Genomic DNA, 20,703 nt, shown 5'->3' with positions numbered 1-20,703 from the left:
ATTTGTATTCTATCACTTGATCCATTTTTAATTAGTTCCTACGTTTCAAAGAAGTTCGTCACTTTTTCTAAAATAAAAAAATTTCACGTACGTCGGGATTGGTGGGGTTTCATGGATATTATTGTACCCTGCGAGTTTATGAAGAGTCTCCAGTATTGGGGCGTTCTCGTTCACACGATGGACAGTGACATGTTCACATATTATTGGTGGTAAGATGATATGATTAACGTAGAAATTATGATGATGTTTTGGCCAATAGTGTCTGTGATCTAGAATCTTTTGTGCTATTGAATATTAATTTTGATCTGTGTTGTTCGATATTTGTATTGCACAACGCAGTAGTACATCGCATTATAAACTTTTAAAATTCCACATTATAAATACTATTATATTCGAGTATTTATGTAGAGGTTGTAATTTATAAAATCTACTTATTTTAGTTTATGCTGTTAAACTGAGTGCTTAGGTGTGGCTGCTCAGTGCTGGTGAAGCTTAATAAACTATGTTAAAGATTAACTGTAGCATCTACATGCATGATGCATTCATGCACATGGCTTTTTGTTTGCAAGTTAAACGATAGTGACTGATTATATTATTTGTGAAAATCAGCATCTATGGACCACGCATATCTTTGTTTATTTTACGATAACCATTTAAATTTTCACAAACTTATATCACAAATCAAACGCGTTTGCATTTAATGTTCTAACGACTAGTATGCATGTCTTTCGTTAAAAAGAAGTTAATACCAAAAAGTTTTTGAAACAAAGCTTTTGGATATGATATAGTCATATAGCACATATATAGTAAGTGATGCGATATACAACAACGTATAATGGTAGATAATAATTTCTGTATCTTGTGAAAGAAATAAGGAAGTTTCGGCGAAGACAGAGAAGTTCCTTTTAAAGAGTTTGTCTAGAATGAAAATGACATGAACCGCAAAAATCAAAATAACCGCGTGGGTCCTCTCTTTTGATTTTGTTACCCACATCTAATTATTTATTGGTATTTTAATTATTTTTAGGATAGGCAAAAATCTGAATCTGAAACCGGAACCGAATTCGATCTAAAAAATATACCAAATTAGAATCGAATTTTTGTAAAATATCGTAATGGGTTTAGAATTTTGGTATCTTGAAAACCGAAACTGAATTCGACCCAAACCACAATATTTCGGGTATTCGAATGTATCTGAAATAGATTTATATACCTAAATATATTAATAATTTTTTTAGATTTTATATATCAAAATATATAAGATATTTTGAAATTATACAAAATACTTGAAAACCGCAACAAATATTAAATGTCATAAATAACTAAAAAATATTCAAAATATCAAAAATACTTGAAAGATCTATTGATTATCTATCCAAATATTCAAAACAAATTAATTTATATATTAAATTAGAGTATTTTTGTATATGTTATCAAATTTATATGTAATATATTATTTTATTTTTAGATTTTGAGAAATTTAAACTTTAAAGTATATAATAAATTTTAAATTTTTTAAATTAATTTAAACGGGTTATCCAAACCCGAATTGAGCTTGTAAAGATCTGAACGAACTCAAACCGAAATTTATAAATATCGAAATGTAATTGAAATCCTTGACTCAAAAAACCCAAAATCTGAATAGATCCGAACCGAACAGTATTCGAAAGCCCACCCTTGGTATTTTATTGAGATATAAGGATTAATGATGCGTGGATCATGGTTTAATGGATAATTTTAACAGGGTTAAATTTTACAAACGATTAAAAGACAATTAGGTTGTTAATTGTTAAATTGTTATCGACTATCATTTCACTTTTTTTTTGTAAAAGACAAGAACTACACACGAATACACTCTTTTCGTTTCATATTAAATGTCGTTGTAGAAAAAAAATTTTCGTTGCAAAATAAATGTTGTTTTAGCATTTCTAGACATAATTTATTAACTTTATTCTCTAATATATTTTTTATTGGTTGAAATATGAATATGTGTATGGATAATGATATTTTTATATACAAAATATACATAATTAAATGATTTTTTAATCTATATATAAGTCTAAAATGATAGTTAATATGAAACTGAGAGTATAAGCTAGTGTTGAGCCTCTACAGAGAATGCACATAATGAAATCATCATTTTCAACGTGGATTAACTGGCATCATAACTATATAACAAGATTTGACATAACTAAATGTAATCATAACCATTAATCAATAGTAAAACTGATTTATGCATAATATTTACTCAAATATATTAAAGTGCTCAAATTTGTACGTTGTTGATCTTGTGGTGATTCAGATGGGGAAGGACTGAGGACCATCAAAGAACACATTTGCCGAGGGTTAACTTGAGACTCTATTTTGTTTGGACCTGATCAGAATGCCCCAAAAAAGGCCTTTTCTCAATCGGAGCCCACTAAACTAATAGTTCTCAGTAATGTTTTGGGGAATTAAAAAAGCCCATTGTGAAAGAAGCCCGTGAATATAGTGAAATGGAGGGTTATTACGAGAACACGTGGAGGCTAGGCTAGCGGTGAAAGCTGACAGTGTGGTTACTCTTTGGCAGGAACACACTTACTTCGACAAATAAGTGTATGAAAAAAAAATATACAAGAGGAAAATTGAAAACCGGCGGGAACCATAAGGCGGCTGTGATTGCCACCACCTGGGAGACGAAATGTGGAGATCACTGACGCTCTTTGCTCCATGCAACCGGACATTTGGCTCGTCATGGTCGTTTTATTTTCCTATATTACCCTTTCTTCATCTGTTGTCAATTAGATATTTTCGTCCCTCATGCACGCTTTTCGTTATTGTTGTGACAAAAATACCTTCACCTTTTGTATTTATTTTTCTGAAAACTTAGAGTTACAATTCATTATTTAGATTAACTCAATATACCAATAGACAAAATTTTCAAAAAGCAAATTAGTGCATAAATATACATCCTATACTAAAACTATATACCATAAAAAAAGTGAATGTTATGATGTTTTATAAAGTAACGATTTATCTCTTAACAGATATTTAATTGAGTTGTTTCTCTTTTTTTTTGTAACTTAGGCTAGAGTTGTTTCTCTTCTTCATATACATTTTTGTTTTGCATTTCATAGATTTTGTTTAGATTTTTGAGGTTTGACTAATAGTTAGAAGAAATCGAGGAAACGTCTAACGTAGAAGAATGGCTAATTTTTTTTCATAACGACATTTACCAAAAATACTCTCGCTAATTAAGCAAAAAGAATGGCTAACTACTCTCCAACCACCACTGGTTTTCCGATTGGTAAATAAAACACAACAACGATGGCATATACGTCATACTCTGGTTTTTTCTCTCCCTCCTTCCACGTGACATGATTCTCTCTCATCTTTTCATTTTCACATATATATAAACATTGTTTGCATCTACATCTGTGAAAGGGAGAGAGAGAGAGATTCATGAATCTTTTACAGAACAAGAACAAGTTTCAGAATAGTCTGGTCTGACTCTTTTGTATCCTTCTCGTTTAAGATTCATCGTACGTATTCAAACCACCATTTCTCTGGCATTACATATTGGTATCTCCGCCTCTTTTTTTTGTGCGTGTTAATAATAATCAAAGATTTGATCATCAATTTCGTCTCGTCCAGAGAATGGCGACGTTCTTGATCTCGATGGTTTGATTATGATCAACTCCGGCGGATCCGACGGTTCAGAAACGCTGCATTGATCATCCATTGTTGTTTGCCATCGATCAAATCCTAATAAATAAGGTAACGCATCTCGAGACGCATATGTTTATCAATATCTCTTTTGCTTCTTCCGAATTATTCTCGTTAAGATCCGTAAAAACACCATATATAATATAACAACACACTTTTCTTTTGAACGACACACATATTATGCTTTTTTTGGTAAAACACATATCATGCTTTTGTCTACTTTCTTTTCAAATTTTCAAAACATTTTTTCTATTTTCTTTGTTTGAAAAAGCGGTACTCGAATAAACAAAAAAAAATCCAGGTAATTTTCGCCGTAATTTATAGATATATTATAACAAACCAAAAAGTAGATATATATAAGAATATTTTAATACTCAAAAATTAGACACAAATTTCATTTTGATCGATCTTTATTGTAATGAAAAAGATAGTACGATGAGCACATCGTACGTGGCGCATGTGGAAGTACATCTGTACTTTGGACCCAGTCCAACTATAAGATTCGAACCCCACCCAACACATTAGTCACATACGAGAGTTATAAGCAAAGGTTGTTAGTTGGTTCGTAGGTGTACAATGGAATTAATAACTTGCCACTTCGTCTTTTAATAGCTGTCTGGTTACCTAAAATAGGTCCATTTCCATTTGTAAATATCCTAGTTGACTCTGGTCAAACCGTTTCATTTTTCTTTAAGCCAACTAAATCGTTACATTATGTTATAAATAGTCAAAATATTGATACTACATTTGGTTAACAAAAAGAACGGTTACACAGTTTGATGTTGTTTTGGTCTTGTCTTGATTGCTATAGTTGGAGTTTTCTCTTCATAAAAGAATGGCGTTTAATGCGGCTATGGCGTCTCCATCTCCAGCGGTTGCGGCCAACGACGTTTTCAAAGAACATTTGGGCCTACGTAGATCGTTGTCCGGTCAAGACCTCGTCGTGAAAGCTGGTGGGATACGTAGATCGAGTTCCGACAATCACTTGTGTTGTAAGAACAGGATACGTGCTGTGTCTGTACGTCCTGGTCAGGGAATGAAAAGCAGCCGATCTGTAGGAGTCTTCTCGTTTCAAATATCGAGCTCTATAATCCCTAGTCCAATAAAAACATTGCTATTCGAAACGGAGGACGATAAAGATAGTGATGAGCCTGAGGTCGAGCCGAATCTTGATGGAGCCAAGAAAGCGAACTGGGTCCAGAGGTTGCTTGAGATAAGGAGACAGTGGAAGAAAGAGACAAGAACAGAGAATGGTGACGGTGATGTTGTGTCGGGACATGAAAACGTTACGTGTGGCTGCGAAGACGGAGAAGGTTGCGTCGCGGATTACGAGAACGGCGATTGGGAACGCGAAACGTTTTCTAAGTTGCTTGTGAAAGTTTCTTGGTCTGATGCGAAACAGCTTTCTCAGTTGGCTTATTTGTGTAACGTGGCTTACACGATACCTGAGATCAAGGGTGAGGATTTGAGAAGAAACTACGGTTTAAAGTTTGTTACATCGTCACTAGAGAAGAAAGCTAAAGCAGCGTTACTTAGAGAGAAACTCGAGCAAGATTCGACACGTGTCCCTGTTGTTACATCGCATGAATCAGAATCCGACAAGCATCAACAACGATCATCTTCATCTTCAGCTTACAACATTGCTGCTTCAGCTGCTTCGTACATTCACTCGTGCAAAGAGTATGATTCTTCAGACTTGAACAACCCTTATAAATCAGCGGCTGCGGCTCAGGCGGCAGCGTCTACGATGACTGCGGTGGTAGCTGCGGGCGAGGATGAGAAGCTAGAAGCGGCAAGGGAGTTGCAGTCGCTACAATCTTCTCCTTGTGAATGGTTTGTGTGTGACGATCCAAACTCATACACTAGGTGCTTTGTGATTCAGGTGAAATGTTCTCAAAGTTTGACTAGTACAATCAAAATCCTCTGTTCTCTCAAATTATGATCTTTGATGTGTTAACTAATGTCATTGTCTTGTAGGGTTCTGATTCTTTAGCTTCTTGGAAAGCAAACCTCTTCTTTGAGCCAACTAAATTTGAGGTAAAAATCATGATCTATATATGTTAGGGATGTACATTTGGTTATTGGTTTAGTTATTTATTTCTGACATAACCGGGTTCTGTGCATAGCGAAATGAAAAACATTCGCCTATAGTCAAAATATTAGTGGTCAATTTGTATATGTCATTTGATCCCCAAATGATTAAGGAAAATATATGTTTAGTAATTGTTTCAAACCTCAAAAATCTGAGGGTCACAGCCCTGCATTTTAATCGGTTTATCAAATGGCTTAGGTTACACTAAATTTTTTTTTGTGCTAATAATCTGATATCAATTTCAATTTTGTAGGATACAGATGTTTTAGTCCATAGAGGAATCTACGAGGCAGCAAAAGGAATATACGAGCAGTTCTTACCTGAAATAACCGAGCATTTGTCTCTACATGGAGATAAAGCTAAGTTTCAGTTTACAGGTCATTCTCTTGGAGGCAGTCTCTCGTTAATAGTGAATCTGATGCTGCTCAGTAGAGGACTCGTTAGTTCTGAAGCCATGAAACCTGTGGTCACGTTTGGTTCACCTTTTGTGTTTTGTGGTGGTGAGAAGATTCTAGAGGAGCTTGGTCTTGACGAGAGTCATGTTCACTGTGTGATGATGCACAGAGATATCGTCCCACGAGCCTTCTCGTGTAATTATCCTGACCATGTTGCCCTAGTCCTCAAACGTTTGAACGGGTCGTTCCGTACTCATCCTTGTCTCAACAAAAACGTAAGTCATTTTTAGGCTTTGTCCGTTTTACTTTGCATGTTGGAGTTATAACTTTAGGATTCATATTAAGATTTTCTAAAAAATTCTAGACACAAACGCAATAAATTGACTTATATACGTGGGACTATTACATACAAATATCACGTCTATAGACAAGTGAGATAAGTTACGGATGTTAACTAGAAGTGTGCTTGGTTGTGTATTTTGCTATTTGCAGAAACTATTGTATTCACCAATGGGGAAAGTATTTATTCTACAGCCAAGTGAGAGTGTCTCACCAACGCACCCTTGGCTACCGCCGGGAAACGCTCTCTACGTTTTAGACACGAACAACGAAGGCTACTCTCTCACAGCGTTGCGTGGGTTTCTAAACCGCCCACATCCGCTCGAAACGCTGAGTCAACGCGCAGCATATGGCTCTGAAGGTTCGGTATTGAGAGACCACGACTCTAAAAACTACGTCAAAGCCGTGAACGGAGTAATCAGGCAGCACACGAAGGTCATCGTTAGGAAAGTGAGGAAACAGAGGAGGAGTACTGTCTGGCCGGTGCTGACGTCAGCTGAACCGAACTCTTCGGTCAATGACTGGAATTTGACAGCGACTGAGGAGATCATGACACGTGCCTAGTAAAGGGAAATCGACGGTCATGCCTCGTTAAGTTGTGTATATAATAAATGGAATCGCTTTTGTTTATGCGTTTGTTTACATTTCTTGGGAGACACGAATAGAGTTAATAAAAATGTTGTAAAACCGTAAATACCTTTTTCGTTAGAAATATATAAAATCTAGAGCTACATGTTGTCATCTATAATCGGAAAAACTTCTTTGAATAGACGAGAGACTCATGGAGTAGTCTCTATGGTTAATGATGTTCTAAACTTCTAATATGATTACATAATATTAAAAAAGGAGCACAAGATGTTACCATGCATAGGCAAATACGAAACGTAGCTATTTACTCTTTTCGAATCAATCGTACGTACAACGTCAACTAGTCACAAATAATATATACCTTGTGGACTGTTTCGACAAATCGGGCAAGAACTACGCAACTGTAACCAAGTATCGATGCATTCGACGTGGAAGCAGTGTTCACATCTGAATAAGCACGCAACGATCTCACTTCTCTCATATTCTGATAAACAAATTGAACATGTGTTGTCATTTCTCCCCGGGAGCTTCATATTTTTCTCTACCATCACTTTCTTGTACGGTCCAAAGATCGGAGATCTAGCACGACCTCTAGGCGGCTTGAGAGTGGCATGCCGTGCCAATGATCGCCGTATCTGAGTAGGGAGCCGCTCGGAACTGAACGTGACATATACCACACATGTAGTTATTCCGATGAGAAGTGTCATTAGGGAGAGGCAGATCAACTTCATTATTAGTAAAACGAAGTTGTGGAGTCCTGTATTAAAATAAGAAGGGGTGAAGTAATCAGTTTGACTTTTATACATGCGCTAATAATCAAAGTTACATATTTTTAACTAGTCTACGGTTCCGACATTCCCGCATGTTGTACTATTGTAAGTTTATAGATGTGTTTGATTTAATCAAAAGTCAACAACATGATATGTCCATAAATTTTATATGTTTTTTGGTAGATTTATTTTTATGTTTTGTTGTTATTTAATGAGTAGACAATAACCATATCCCGGTAGCTAAATCAACTATGATCCATTTTGATTAATTTGAAGCTTGATGATGATCTTCTAATTAAGAGAAACTTGGCATATTATTGGATGTGAAGGATAAAGAATGAGAGAAGTAACTTGGGTTTCGTACCAGATTTGTAGGAACTGAACCATTTGACTCCGAGACTAGTATTGTTTTCGAACACACGTAAGGAACGATTATTTTCACAATCTCTGCCACTCGGCGAGTCCCATTTCAGCCAGAGGTCTTGATCGTTGAGGTCAACGGCGATTGGTGAAGAAACAGGAAGGAGTAGTGTCTTGACCATTTGACAAGAGGATGGCATCGAACTCGCGAAATCAAAAAGAATGGCAAAGAAGGAAGACGTGGAATTACCAAGACAACGGATAGGTTTGTAATGGGAGGAGGATTTGATGTCCTCGTTAGGACAGATCAAGATTGTGTGGTTGAGAAAGTGGAGAGGAGAGAAAGGAGATCCTGAAGCGTCGAAGCTGAGGAGTCGTCTGGCCATGCATTTGTTAGGGTCGTTGAGGCGGATTCGCTGCTTATCATAGTAGATATCTCGGACAAGGAATGGTTCTGTGTCCGGAAGCTTTAAGGCTGTCTCGTGGCCATCGGTGCATAGGAGGTTGAATCCTGTGTGGCCACAGGTCGAAGATTGCTTGGGGAATAGCCAGAAAGGGAAACGAACGTCGACGTTTCTATATCCACATGAGGAACTGGAACATCGTTTTGCTTCTGAAGCATTTAGGAGAGGCAAGCAGAAAAGGAACATAAAGGTGATAAGTTGTTCTGAGAATGTCATGATGTGGTTTGGCACTAGGGACTTTGTTAGCCCTTATAGATAATAGAAAAGTCAAAGAATCAGTGGACATGTGTGTGTACTATACGTCTCTATATTTAAAGTTATGTGTAAACATTGATTATAGTAAAGAGGAAGAAACTTGGCATACCACAAACATTGATCATTGGTTCGTGTGTTTTGTATAGAAAATGGTCAACAGACTATTCTTGCAGAAAACTGTAAAGATGCAAGACTGTATAATAAAGAGCTAATATAGATTTTTTTTTATTTTATTTTACTGAAGAGGAAAAGAATTCTGCATACCAGAGATACTTAAAGAGGGGTCTGTGTGAGTGGGATATATAACACATTGTGATCAGGAACTCAGAGTAGCTGCTGGGAGATTCTGATGGAAACTATGTCACCCTCAGTTCCTGCCTTCATCGTGTGATACTTCACAATGATTCCTGCAATTTTAGATATGTATAAGAACTACTGAGTATCTTTTCTTCATTTTTGTTTTCAAGATGGTTTGATTATCTTGAGTTTATGAACAAGTATATACCTTCGTTTTCTTGTAATCTTGTGTGAACAGCGACTGCGAGGGGTGCGACCATTGCTTTGGGTTGGGAATCATCTGGCGCTCCAGTCCAAGACTTGAGGTTGAGAATACCTGTAAAGATTCCATTTCATGAAAAGGTGTGAACTATACTCTTAACAGGAACATAAAATACAGAGTGTAATTGAGTTTAACTTACCTGAGGATGAAGAAGCTTTAAGGTGTTTGAGATCGAAAATGGCTCCACAAGCTGCAACTGCGTCTTTCTGCAACTTATGAGAAGCAATAAGATTGTACTCCCAAGTTCCATTTTTGTATCCTTCATTCAAGAACAGTTCAATATGCCTAGCATCCAGTGTTTGCATTGTTCCTACACAGTTAAACAAAAAACTCTTAGTTGCAGTTTTAGTTACTGCAGGGACTACTAATGTACTACTACTTATACCATCGCAGGTACTGAGGTCACAGACTGGGCACCGAACAAGCTGTAAATCTGTACATAAGACAAGCCATGTTACATCTTTTCTCGTTAGTGAACAAGTTCCAGAAGATAAATGCTTTCTTACCTGCAATCCAAATACCACTTTTGATGTCTTTTACAATACATGAACCACTTGATTCCAGCATCTGTTCTATGGTTCCTTCCCTTGGAACTTTCAGTGGAGAACTCAACCTCTCAGTCAGAAGTGACACTCTAGAGTCAAGAGTAAAGGCACCAATTCGCATCCAGTCTGTAAAAGACGAGTGGCAAGTGATCAGAAAAATGAAGTAACTTCAATTTCAAACATGACAGTGACTGACCAATATGATTTTCCTGTTGATGGAACAAGTAAGAGTGACTCCCATCTGCATTATTGTCCATCATCTCGATTCTTTAGTTTACCATTTTTTTTTTTGGTGACTACACAATCTTATTCGTTTACTTACCAAACGCTGAAGCGTAGATCTTAATCCAGCTTGAAGAAACTGAATACGGCCTCGGCACCTGAAGATCACGCAAGCAAGCGAACCTCCAAACAGCATCATCCTCCATCACGATCTTCTTAAACCATTTGCTCGTTGCTCCCAGCCTCACTAGTGACTTCCCATTCAAAAACCTCGAAATGTGTGTCCACACATCTCGCTCGTACCTGATTCCACAGATGAGAAAACTAACTCACGAATCTAACGCAGAGACTTTTAGATCTAACGGTTCCTGATTCGAAATCTAACGGTTCCTGATTCAAATTCAGCAAATTGATGTTCTCATACAATCCAATCGATTCCGATGATGATCGATCGAGTTCTATATCCTAGATCCGTATCAATCTATCATTTTTGTTCATCAAATCGAAACTACGTGCGATCGGGGAAGAAGAAGAAGAAGAACCATACCATGAGAAGCTGGAGCGGTGAGTAGTAGAAGCAGAGCACCGAGGAGATACGCATCCATGGATTCCTCTGAGGATCGTCCTCTTCGGAGCTAAGATTCTCTCTATCCAAGGAGAGTTCATCTGTTCGTCGCTCTTCTGCACCGATCGTCTCTTCCCTCTGACGTTTTCGTCTCCCTCGGGAGCTTTCCTCTTCCCTCTGTTAGCTACTTGCACATCGCTAGATCTCGTCTTCATCCTCTCTTCTCTGCTCTCTCGATCGGTATCTCACTCGTGGATAATTTTATTAGGCGATAAAAAGAGAGAGATTCAAATATTTGTTTTTAGCTCTGAATCGCTTCGTATACTAATACACCCCCGCGGAGGAGGAGAGAGGGAGTTTTCGAAAAATTTGAATCGGAAATGACGTTTATGCCCCTGCAACAAACTTTCTGGGACCCGCCTCTCTAACAATTTTAAAATCGTTTAAAAAATATTGGACCCAATTTAGCATCACACGATCCTTAACCGATTTGTGAGCTATATTTTATTAATTTATCACCTGGTAAGTCAGTGGCACATTACGCAGAGCTTGCATTGCATTCATGAACCATGCAATTCATATATATGAAAAAAAAACAAATTGTAAAAAGAACGTGCAATTTATAAATTTAAAACCAAACCAAACCAAATTTTAATAACATTTTCTTATCAAATTTAAGATGCAGACCTGATAAAAAGACTAAAATTTTGTGTCTCGATGTGACTTACGCAGCCAAAGAGACGAACCCTAAAATAACTTAAAATTCGTCTTGGATTTTTCTTTTGCGGAGAAAGCAATAGTCTTGTGAAAACCATGATATGTTACTTCACCGACGAAGAACTCGTCCGTTAAGATACTCTTTCTCTTTCTAAGAACCGTTAAAGCGTCACAGGTGTTGGTTAAGTAATTTCATTAGATCTGGATTAGATGCCTTTTTTTGGAATTTATGGTAGATCCATCGATGTTATTATGTGAAATTGGCGATTGATTATTGTTATTATTGGGTTTTCTGTTTCCGTAGGGTTCAGAACGGCAGAAGTATTGGTGTTCTGGGACATGGTGGGATGTCCGATCCCAAGCGGTATGGATGTCGTCACTGTGTCGGAGAACATACGCCTTGCAGTTAAGAAAGCGGGTTATCGAGGTCATGTAGAAATAAATGCTTTTGGTGATTCGTCACAGTCCATTGGTGACTTATCGCAAGCCAACGTCACGATGAATGTCTTAACCGAAGGTGCAGAACAATCTCTCTCTCTCTTTTACCTATATATGTATTTTGATCTTATATATATATTTGCTTTCAGGAGACAAAGAAGAGAATCTTCAGATGATTTTATCGCACTTCCTTTGCAGGGCAGTTGAAACACAATTACTTTCATTCAAACTTTAAACTTGTTCCATACAATAGAAAGAGGGAACTATCCATCCTCTTTGGCCGTAAGCAGAAAATACAACACAAAAGTAAATTAAGCAAGATAGATTTTCAATCGAAGATGACAGCGTATTCGAGACGAAGCTTGAGAATAGTCACATAATGTGACGTTGAAGTCCAGACCTCATCTACGGAAAATACCGAAGTAGTTTCGGTTGCATCTTCTGGTCCCGTGGAAACCGCTCCGCAAGATTGCAAATCGATGACAAAACTGAAACAAACGCTAGGGTTTAGTTGACAATATTATTTTTTTTAATTCGTTTTTATATACTATTTTAATTTATTTTTAAATTTTATTTTGAAAAGATAATATTATTTGACAAGTTATTTGTTTCCTTAATTAAAAAATACTAAATCTAAAATGACAATTTTCTATTGGTTGGTGAAGATTGAACCCAAGAATAACTCAAAAAAAAAAGAGTAATTCTTGGGTTCACTTCCTAGGGTTCACCCACCAATAGGAGTTCACCATTTTGTATTTAATATCCTTCAATCATTAATTAAAATGCTTGGCTCAGGCTCCAAGATATCTTCTCTAAGCAAGTTAGCTGCAACCCAATAATCTGATTTGACCGTGTACATTCCGTTTTTCGTATAACTCCAGCAATATTCATCTCCAGCAATATTCAACCCAATAACCTGATTAATTGTAGGGTTAATTGTAGGCTTTACTCACAGCATTCATTTAAATGAGGTTCTATTTACAGGTGGTTGATTAATTGTAGGGTTTATAAACACAATATTCATCTAAATGATTGCAATCAAATTTGTTTGTTCACAGAGTATTGCAAATCTTAAACAATTCCTATACTTAAGTAAGAAAATAAAATCTTGGAATTCTTATGGAAAATCAAAACTGATATCGTATTTTGGAGTTTTGAAGTTTAAAACATGGCAACAAAATGAGGATTTTATAGTATATTAAGATAGTGATCTCTCATTTAATTAGTTAATCAATAATTCTTTATGGAATATGCCTTTATCATGGTAAAATTTGGTTGAATATGTTAACTAGATTTTGACCCGCACTCCGAAGAGTGGGTATTATTTTTCACTTTTATGAAATATATTACTTTTTATAATTATTGAATTATTTATTTTAATAAAAAAAATTATAATAAATTCGACACATAGAGTGTCTCTGGTAAACTACGTATTTCTCTAGTTTTATTTTATTCGCTCTTCAATCAACATATTTATTTGGCTTGTTGTTAAAATAAATGATTATAGACTTTGATCTCTGCACCTCCGCGGATGTATATTTTAAAAAATATGATGATATTTGTTTTTCATGTAATTATTAGGGTTTGGCAAAATGAATCCGAGGAACAGAACTGTTACCAATCCGTAAATATAGTACCAAACCTGAACATAAATTGATTAAATATTCGAATTATTCAAAATTTTGTTAGTTAGAGAACCGAATCGGATCCGAACCGAAGTATTTGTGTACCTGAATTTATCTAAAAATAGATTTATATACTTATATATTAATTATTTTTATATTTAACGTATATAAAACATCAAGAATGATACTTTTAAATTGGTTTAAAATACTTGAAAATATATATAGATAGTCAAAAACAAATATCTGAAATAGTTAAAGTATACTCAAATCACCAGAAATACTTAAAATAATTATTGATTTCGTATCCAAAATTTTAAATCAAACCAATTGATATGTTAAGCTTAGATATTCTGACATATGTTATTTAAATTTATATGAGAAATTTAAAATATATAGTGATTTAAAACTTTAAAAATAATTTAAATAGGTTATCCAAACCCAAACCAAACCCGCAAAGATCCGAATCAAACTTAAACAAAAATTTAGAAACATCCTAATAGGACTGAAATCTTTGACCTCGAAAACCTGAAACGCAAACCGATCAGAACCAAACCCATATGGATGTCTGAAAACCCATCCTTAATCATTATTATATATCGTATAATTTCATCATATAATTAATCATATTTAATATGTAACATCATATAAGTAATCATATAATTAATAGTATTTAATACGTATCATCTTATAAATAATTATATATATTATATTTTAAAAACTTAATATAAAATATAAAAACCATAATTTGAGTTGGTATTTCAAATTGGGCTTTGAATTGTATTTTTCTTATATATATTGAAAAGATTATTTTATAATGGACTTAATAACTTAAGCTCATTACTTTTTCTGTTTAATATATACTACTATCTTTGTTTCCAAACAAAATTATTTTTTTTCTTAAAAGACTACAATCCATGTCTCCAAACACACCAAATTTTTTAATACTCTTATCCAAGTATCTAAACACACTGAAATTGTACTTCAGGTTTAATAAGATAGATAGTACCATATTTTAGATGTTTCTAAATTTGAACGATCTAGCACGATTTTTTTTTTTTGAATAAATGTTAAATTGTATTTATCCAAAAACGTTTTTACATATAATGCATCAATTAGCTGAAAATAAGAAGCTACTACATTTTAATCAAACTCTTGTGCTAAACCACATCCTTAAACCCTTCTCCATCCTCTGATCACCTTGACGACGAATAGATGACAGCCTATTCCTCACGTTTTTGTCTATAATCTTCTCTAACATGACATGAGGAAGTTGCTTCCCTCCATGACGCCTACTGTTCCTCTCTCTCCATATTGAGTGAGCTGCTGCCTGGAAGGTGTATCTCATCAGAAAAAGCTTAACTCGATCATAGCTTTCTACAAGCATAAGCTCCACTATATCCTCCCATCTTTCTGTGTATCCAGTACATAGCAAACCCCCTATAAGCTTCCTCCATATCGAACTTGAATACGAACAAGAGAAAAACAAGTGATTTCTTGTTTCCACTTCCTGATTACACAACACGCATACTGGATCAACTGCAGGATTCCATCTCAACATCCTATCACAAGTCGACAACCTATCCAGCATTGCAGTCCAAACATGAAACGAATATTTCGGCGTGGCATGCTTGAACCAAATGCACTTGCTCCATCTCTGCTTACTATATTCTTTACGAATCAACATCCAAGTATTATTTGAAGAAAAGATCGACTTGTAACACTCTGCTTTACTCCTCCATACTGCAATATCTTTCTCTTGATGATTCTCTGATTTAACTTTCTCTATTTCCTCTTCAACCATGTTCAGAAGCACAACTCGATGCCTTCTCCTTCTATGCTTCTGAACCACTTCTGCTACTGTCGAATTTTCTGGGATGCCCAGATCCATACATCCTCTTGTACCCAACACATCCCTCAAACGCCCCATTTTGCACCAATGATCAAACCAAAAATAAGTATTCTCGCCATTTTTAACCTCCACCCGATGAAAACTTTTAGCTGCATCTCTTGTCTTAAGAATTTTCTTCCACATCCAAGAGCCAACCGTAGTGGTTTCCTTTAGAGACCAGAAAGAGCCTTTTCTTATCAAATATTGTTGAACCCATCTCACCCATAAGGAATCTTGACCAGAAAGAACTCTCCAAAGTAGTTTGAGGCAAGAAACTTCATTCACTTCTTTCAAAGGTCTTAAACCCAGACCTCCTTCTTCTTTTCTTTTACAAACTTCCATCCATCCCACTTTTGATTTTTTTCGTACTTAACTCCGGACCAGACCACAAAAACGCTGCACACAGTTTCTCTATCCCATTTAGACATTGTCGAGGAAGCCTAAACGCTGATAACCAGAAATTAGTGAGGCTCATGATGACAGATTTTATCAACTGCAATCTCCCTGCATATGACAAAAACCTCCCATTCCAGTTACACATCCTGGTCATGACTTTCTCCATCAGCGGCAAGTAGTCTGCTACTGTCATTTTCTTGGTGAGTAATGGCAAACCCAGATAACGAACAGGGAGCTGACCTGCTTCAAACGGAAAGTTCTCTAAGATTGCTTTCTGACTTTCACTCGAGATCCCAGCCATGTATAACGTTGATTTCTCCAAACTAATCTTTAGACCAGAAAGCTTTTCAAATGCATCAAATACTTGAAGAATCCCTTCAACTGATCTCTTATGCCCATCTGAGAATACCATTATGTCATCTGCGAAGCATAAATGTGTCAAGAGAGCATTCTTGCATCTCGGATGATATCCCACCTTCCTGTCCATAACTGCTTTATCTAGCAACTTGGAGAGGACATTCATACAAATTACAAACAGCGAGGGAGATAGAGCACAACCTTGACGTAATCCTCTGGCACTGTTGAAATAACCATCAAGCTCTCCATTGACTTGCACCGAGAACGAGGCAGTCGATACACAGAGCTTGATCCAGTGGATGTATTTAGCTGGAAATCCCAAAGCTTCAAGCGTTGCTAAGAGAAAAGGCCATTGCACCGAGTCAAAGGCCTTGGAGATATCTATCTTCATGGCACACCATGGAGAAATCTCACTCTTGTGGTAGTCTTTGACTAATTCAGTAGCTAGCAGAAGGTTCTCCATCAACAATCTATCTTTAACGAACGCTGACTGATTAGCAGAGATGAACTTAGGCATTATACCTTTGAGACAATTGGCCATAATCTTTGAAATCACCTTGTATAGCACATTACATCACGATATTGGCCTGTAATCTTTCATTTCCTTCGCTGTATCTTTCTTTGGTATCAAGGCTAAGATTGTTGAATTTATACCTTTGGGGAGGAAGCCTTTAATGAAGAATGACTGAATCGCTACCACCACATCATTCCCTATTACCGGCCAAGCAGCTTTAAAAAACTCTGTGGTATATCTATCAGGGCCTGGTGATTTATTTGATGGCGTTTTGAATATCACCTCCTTTACTTCCTCTGCAGTAACTTCTCTGATTAGATACTCTTTATCCACTTCACTACACTGAAACTGAAGGAGATCACGCAGGATGTCTACGCTAGGCTCTTCATACTCCAGTGGTTTATAAGTAAGCAATTCAGTAAAGAATCTCTCAGCTTCGTCTTTTATTTCTTCTTCTGTAGAAGCTATACTGCCATCAGGTCGCATTACTTCCCTTATAGTATTCATCACTTCTCTGATTTTCGCAGCATTATGAAAGAACTTATTGTTCCTGTCACCAACCTCCAACCAGTGCATCTTTGATTTCTGCTTATACACATCCTCTTCAATATCAGCTAGTTTCTGCCACTTCTCTAGAGCATCGCACTCCTCTCGCATAGCTTCCGAGCTTGGATTCAGTAGAGTTTCTCCTTGCCTTTCACATAATGTTAAGAGAGCCTCCTTCGTCTGCTTGTGGATTTGCCCCAATTTATCTTTGCTAAGAGATCTCATAACTGGCTTGAGACCTTTTAGCTTCTTCCCAAGCCTATACAGAGCTGAGGTAGAATGAAAGAGACTATCAGTTCCTCTCCAGAATTCATCAACCATTGGTAGAAACTCCTCCATTGTGGCTATCACATTAGTGAACTTAAACAGCTTCCTCTTCTTTTGTTTCTCCTCCGTGTCAAAATGAATTCCGCATCTAAGGTGATCTGAACATCCTCCTGGCTCAAAGACACTATAAGCTCTTCCCAGATCATGAAGCGCAACATCATTAATCAGTACCCGATCCAGCTTCTTGCATATTAAATTTCCCTCCCTCTTGCTACACCATGTAAAAACAGGACCATGAGAACCCATATCCATTAGAGAGCAGTAGCTGACTAATTCTTGGAAATCCCTCATCCCTGCTGTCACATTAGGATTAGTATCATAGCCAGAGTGTTCTTCTCCTACAAGAGTCTCATTGAAATCTCCACAGATCAACCACTTCTTACCCCTAAACATTGGCGAGTCTTTATGATTTCTCAAATCCTCCCATAAGACCTTCCTTTCTTCCATTGTGTTCAGAGCGTACACAAAGGAACAAAACATCTCCTCTTCCATTCCTTCCAGAAGAACAGAACAAGTGATTAACTAACTGCTTTTGAAAACTGGAGTCATCCTTACAGACGGCCCCCATACCACCCATATACGCCCAAGATGATGATGCTCATAGTTAGCCATGTACGACCAATTATGAAAAACCGAGCTCATAATTCTACCTGCTTTACCTTCCTTCACTCTAGTTTCAATCAGACTTCCAAACTGTAGAGACTGCCCTTTGACCCATTCGCGGACTATTCCATGTTTTGACAATTTGTTAAAGCCGCACATGTTCCAGAAGAACCCAGTCATCTAGCATTACGAGGTTTCTTCTTCTTATTCAGATCACTCGGGCCATCTTCCCTTGTTCTCTGAACAGACACATCCGAAAGAAATCTATGTCTAGATTTAGATCCTCTTGGCAAATACTCTCTCAAACTAACAACTTCATCTTCTTGTGTTACCTCCATATCCAAATCTTCCTTATCCTCTTCCTCCTCATCTTTATCTTCTATCACCTCCTCTTCTTTATTACCAACTACCTTCATATTGCTATTCTCCTCCAATTTCTTAATACTACCTTCCTCTTCATTATTTACAGTTATTTCTCCTTCCTCTTCCTCTTCCTCCAGGCTCAGAACTGAAAATCTTGAACTGGATAGTATTGAAACCTGACCATACTCGAGATTTTTAGTAGCTACAGGAGTTCGACTACCCTTTCCTGGCGAAACTTCCACCCAATCTTTCTCACCCGTACTCTTCCTGATACTTCCTACTGCCGACTTCTCCAAAACCTCCATAATATTTGTATTTTTATTTATCACCGCAACCTTCTTAGCCTCCAACACAGTATCAACTTCAGATCTCACAACCTCTTCTACTTTCAACTCTCCCCTCTTCGCACTACTCTCTTCCCCATTAACCTTCTGCACTTCAACTTCTACTTCACTCGTTTCAATCTTTCTTCTGCAGTTACGAACCAGATGCCCCCATTTGCCACAGTGAGTGCATTTTGGTGGTAACCACGGGTAAGAGTATTCCACTAGCGTTATTTTCCCTTTGAAGCTGAAGTTCATCGATTTTGGTAACTCCTTTGAAAGATCAGCTTTGACAAACACCTTTGCCACCTTTAGGTTCAGACATTGCTCTGTTTCAGGATGTAGCCTCGTAGGTATACCCACTGAGCTTGTGACGAAGCTTAGCCTCTTCCAGGAGAACATATCCATCGGAACATTCTTCAGGTGAACCCATAGAGGTATCGAGTGCGTCTCCTGTTCAATATCCTCAGTTAATGGTGACCATTTCGCCATGATAACTGGAATTTCAGCTATGTTCCACATTGCTCTCCGAACAATCCTATTCCTCAGATCTGGGTTACTCACCTTGAACTTCATTGTTGTTGGATTGATCACATAGACGTCGATCATCTGCGATTTGTCGCTTTGAGCCCAGATCTTGTTGACAATCGCATGAACCTTGCCTATGTGAGGAGCTTTGTCGAGAAATCTTCCAATTAGGAAATCTTCCCAAAGAGGAGCAGCATCTTTGAAAACTTCATCTGGTACACTCACAGCCCATCCTCAATCTGAATATCCATCTCATACTTCTTTAGAATTTTCTTCCCTTGAACCGCATTCACCCACTCCCCAGTTTTCAGATCCGATCGAATCGACTTAGTTTGATTTAGATCCTTCACCTCCGATACCATAGAACCTTCCTTCTCCTCCGATACCATAGAACCTTCCTTCGCCTCCAATACCATAGAACCTTCCTTCGCCTCCGATACCATAGAACCTCCAGCCTCCACCATCTCCGATAAGTTTGGAATCACTTCTTCCATAACCGTAACCCCCGATCTTTGTTCCCCTACCTCCAAGCGCAGTAGATGATCTCGATCCCCCATCAAAGGACCAGATCCTGCACCGAAATCACCGAGATCCGTAACCGTAACCACCGTACTCACGATCACCTTTAATTTCGCCAAAATCGCCTCTTAGCAAAATGCAGCGTTCAATTTCTTTTTTCTTCGATGTATCTTTTCTAGCACGATTTTTTAAATGCATAAGAGAAGATTTTGTATGATACATTAAACTCAACCCCTTATATATCAACCATGAACATTATAACATTTTTATTTTTAGAATTTTTAGAAAAATAAATTAGTCTTTCTAAACATATATTATATTTTTATTTTGCAAATTCTACATGTAGATCTATTGTTCTGCTTTTTAGAATATTTATATAACATGACTGGTTTTTAAATGTATGATATCTTATATTTAATTTATCTGGTTTGTTCATTTAATTGGATTGGTTTGGTTTGGTTTAATATTTTATAAAGTTCTCATTTTAGACATGCATATATACAATGTGTTACAATATATAGAGTAGGTGAGTTTCTTGAATATAAAACAGTCATGATGATATATATGGTCAAATAAGTTGACATTGTCATGTGTATTAGTCATAAAGTAAAGATGTCGTATGTGATATTGTCATATTGAGTATATGTATTGTCGTATGTACCGATTATGGTTTTATATCTGATCCTATTTGAATTTTATA

The 20,703-nt window shown here is 36.8% G+C and overlaps 2 protein-coding genes and 1 pseudogene across 3 annotated transcripts; 1 reads left to right on the top strand and 2 right to left on the bottom strand.

Annotated features, from left to right (window-relative positions):
* The first annotated feature begins 3,336 nt into the window (after positions 1-3,336).
* LOC108851364 (phospholipase A1 PLIP1, chloroplastic) lies at positions 3,337-7,278 on the top strand. Of its 2 annotated transcripts, none has more exons than XM_018624781.2 (6): positions 3,337-3,521; positions 3,634-3,756; positions 4,517-5,587; positions 5,683-5,742; positions 6,051-6,467; positions 6,685-7,278. In XM_018624781.2, exons 3-6 carry the CDS (start codon positions 4,541-4,543, stop codon positions 7,093-7,095), a joined length of 1,935 nt encoding a protein of 644 aa, XP_018480283.1. In that variant the 5' UTR covers positions 3,337-3,521; positions 3,634-3,756; positions 4,517-4,540; the 3' UTR covers positions 7,096-7,278. The 2 variants fall into 2 exon arrangements, with proteins under 2 accessions (XP_018480283.1, XP_018480282.1); XM_018624780.2 differs by having other exon boundaries at positions 3,337-3,561.
* Positions 7,279-7,463: 185 nt separating this feature from the next.
* On the bottom strand, positions 7,464-8,929 carry LOC108851282 (RING-H2 finger protein ATL22). Its single transcript, XM_018624689.1, has 2 exons — positions 8,254-8,929; positions 7,464-7,876 (listed from the first exon to the last, which is right to left on the bottom strand). The coding sequence occupies exons 1-2, from the start codon at positions 8,927-8,929 to the stop codon at positions 7,464-7,466; spliced, it is 1,089 nt and encodes a 362-aa protein (XP_018480191.1).
* A 281-nt stretch (positions 8,930-9,210) lies between these two features.
* Positions 9,211-11,092, bottom strand: LOC108853287 (probable F-box protein At3g61730; annotated as a pseudogene).
* Positions 11,093-20,703: the final 9,611 nt, after the last annotated feature.

This window comes from Raphanus sativus, chromosome 4 (assembly GCF_000801105.2).
Source record: "Raphanus sativus cultivar WK10039 chromosome 4, ASM80110v3, whole genome shotgun sequence".
Taxonomy (NCBI): Eukaryota; Viridiplantae; Streptophyta; class Magnoliopsida; order Brassicales; family Brassicaceae; genus Raphanus; species Raphanus sativus.
Note: the sequence above shows the minus strand (reverse complement) of the source record. Positions and strands in the feature narration are given on the sequence as shown.

What these genes read in the sequence shown, in the direction of transcription:
- LOC108851364 (XM_018624781.2), top strand. Translation starts at nt 4,541, where the DNA reads ATGGCGTTTAATGCGGCTATGGCGTCTCCATCTCCAGCGGTTGCGGCC. An exon ending in CTAGGTGCTTTGTGATTCAG is followed by an intron (nt 5,588 to 5,682) that starts GTGAAATGTTCT and finishes ATTGTCTTGTAG; the next exon opens with GGTTCTGATTCTTTAGCTTC. An exon ending in TTGAGCCAACTAAATTTGAG is followed by an intron (nt 5,743 to 6,050) that starts GTAAAAATCATG and finishes TCAATTTTGTAG; the next exon opens with GATACAGATGTTTTAGTCCA.
- LOC108851282 (XM_018624689.1), bottom strand. Translation starts at nt 8,929, where the DNA reads ATGACATTCTCAGAACAACTTATCACCTTTATGTTCCTTTTCTGCTTG. An exon ending in GTTCAGTTCCTACAAATCTG is followed by an intron (nt 7,877 to 8,253) that starts GTACGAAACCCA and finishes ATTTTAATACAG; the next exon opens with GACTCCACAACTTCGTTTTA.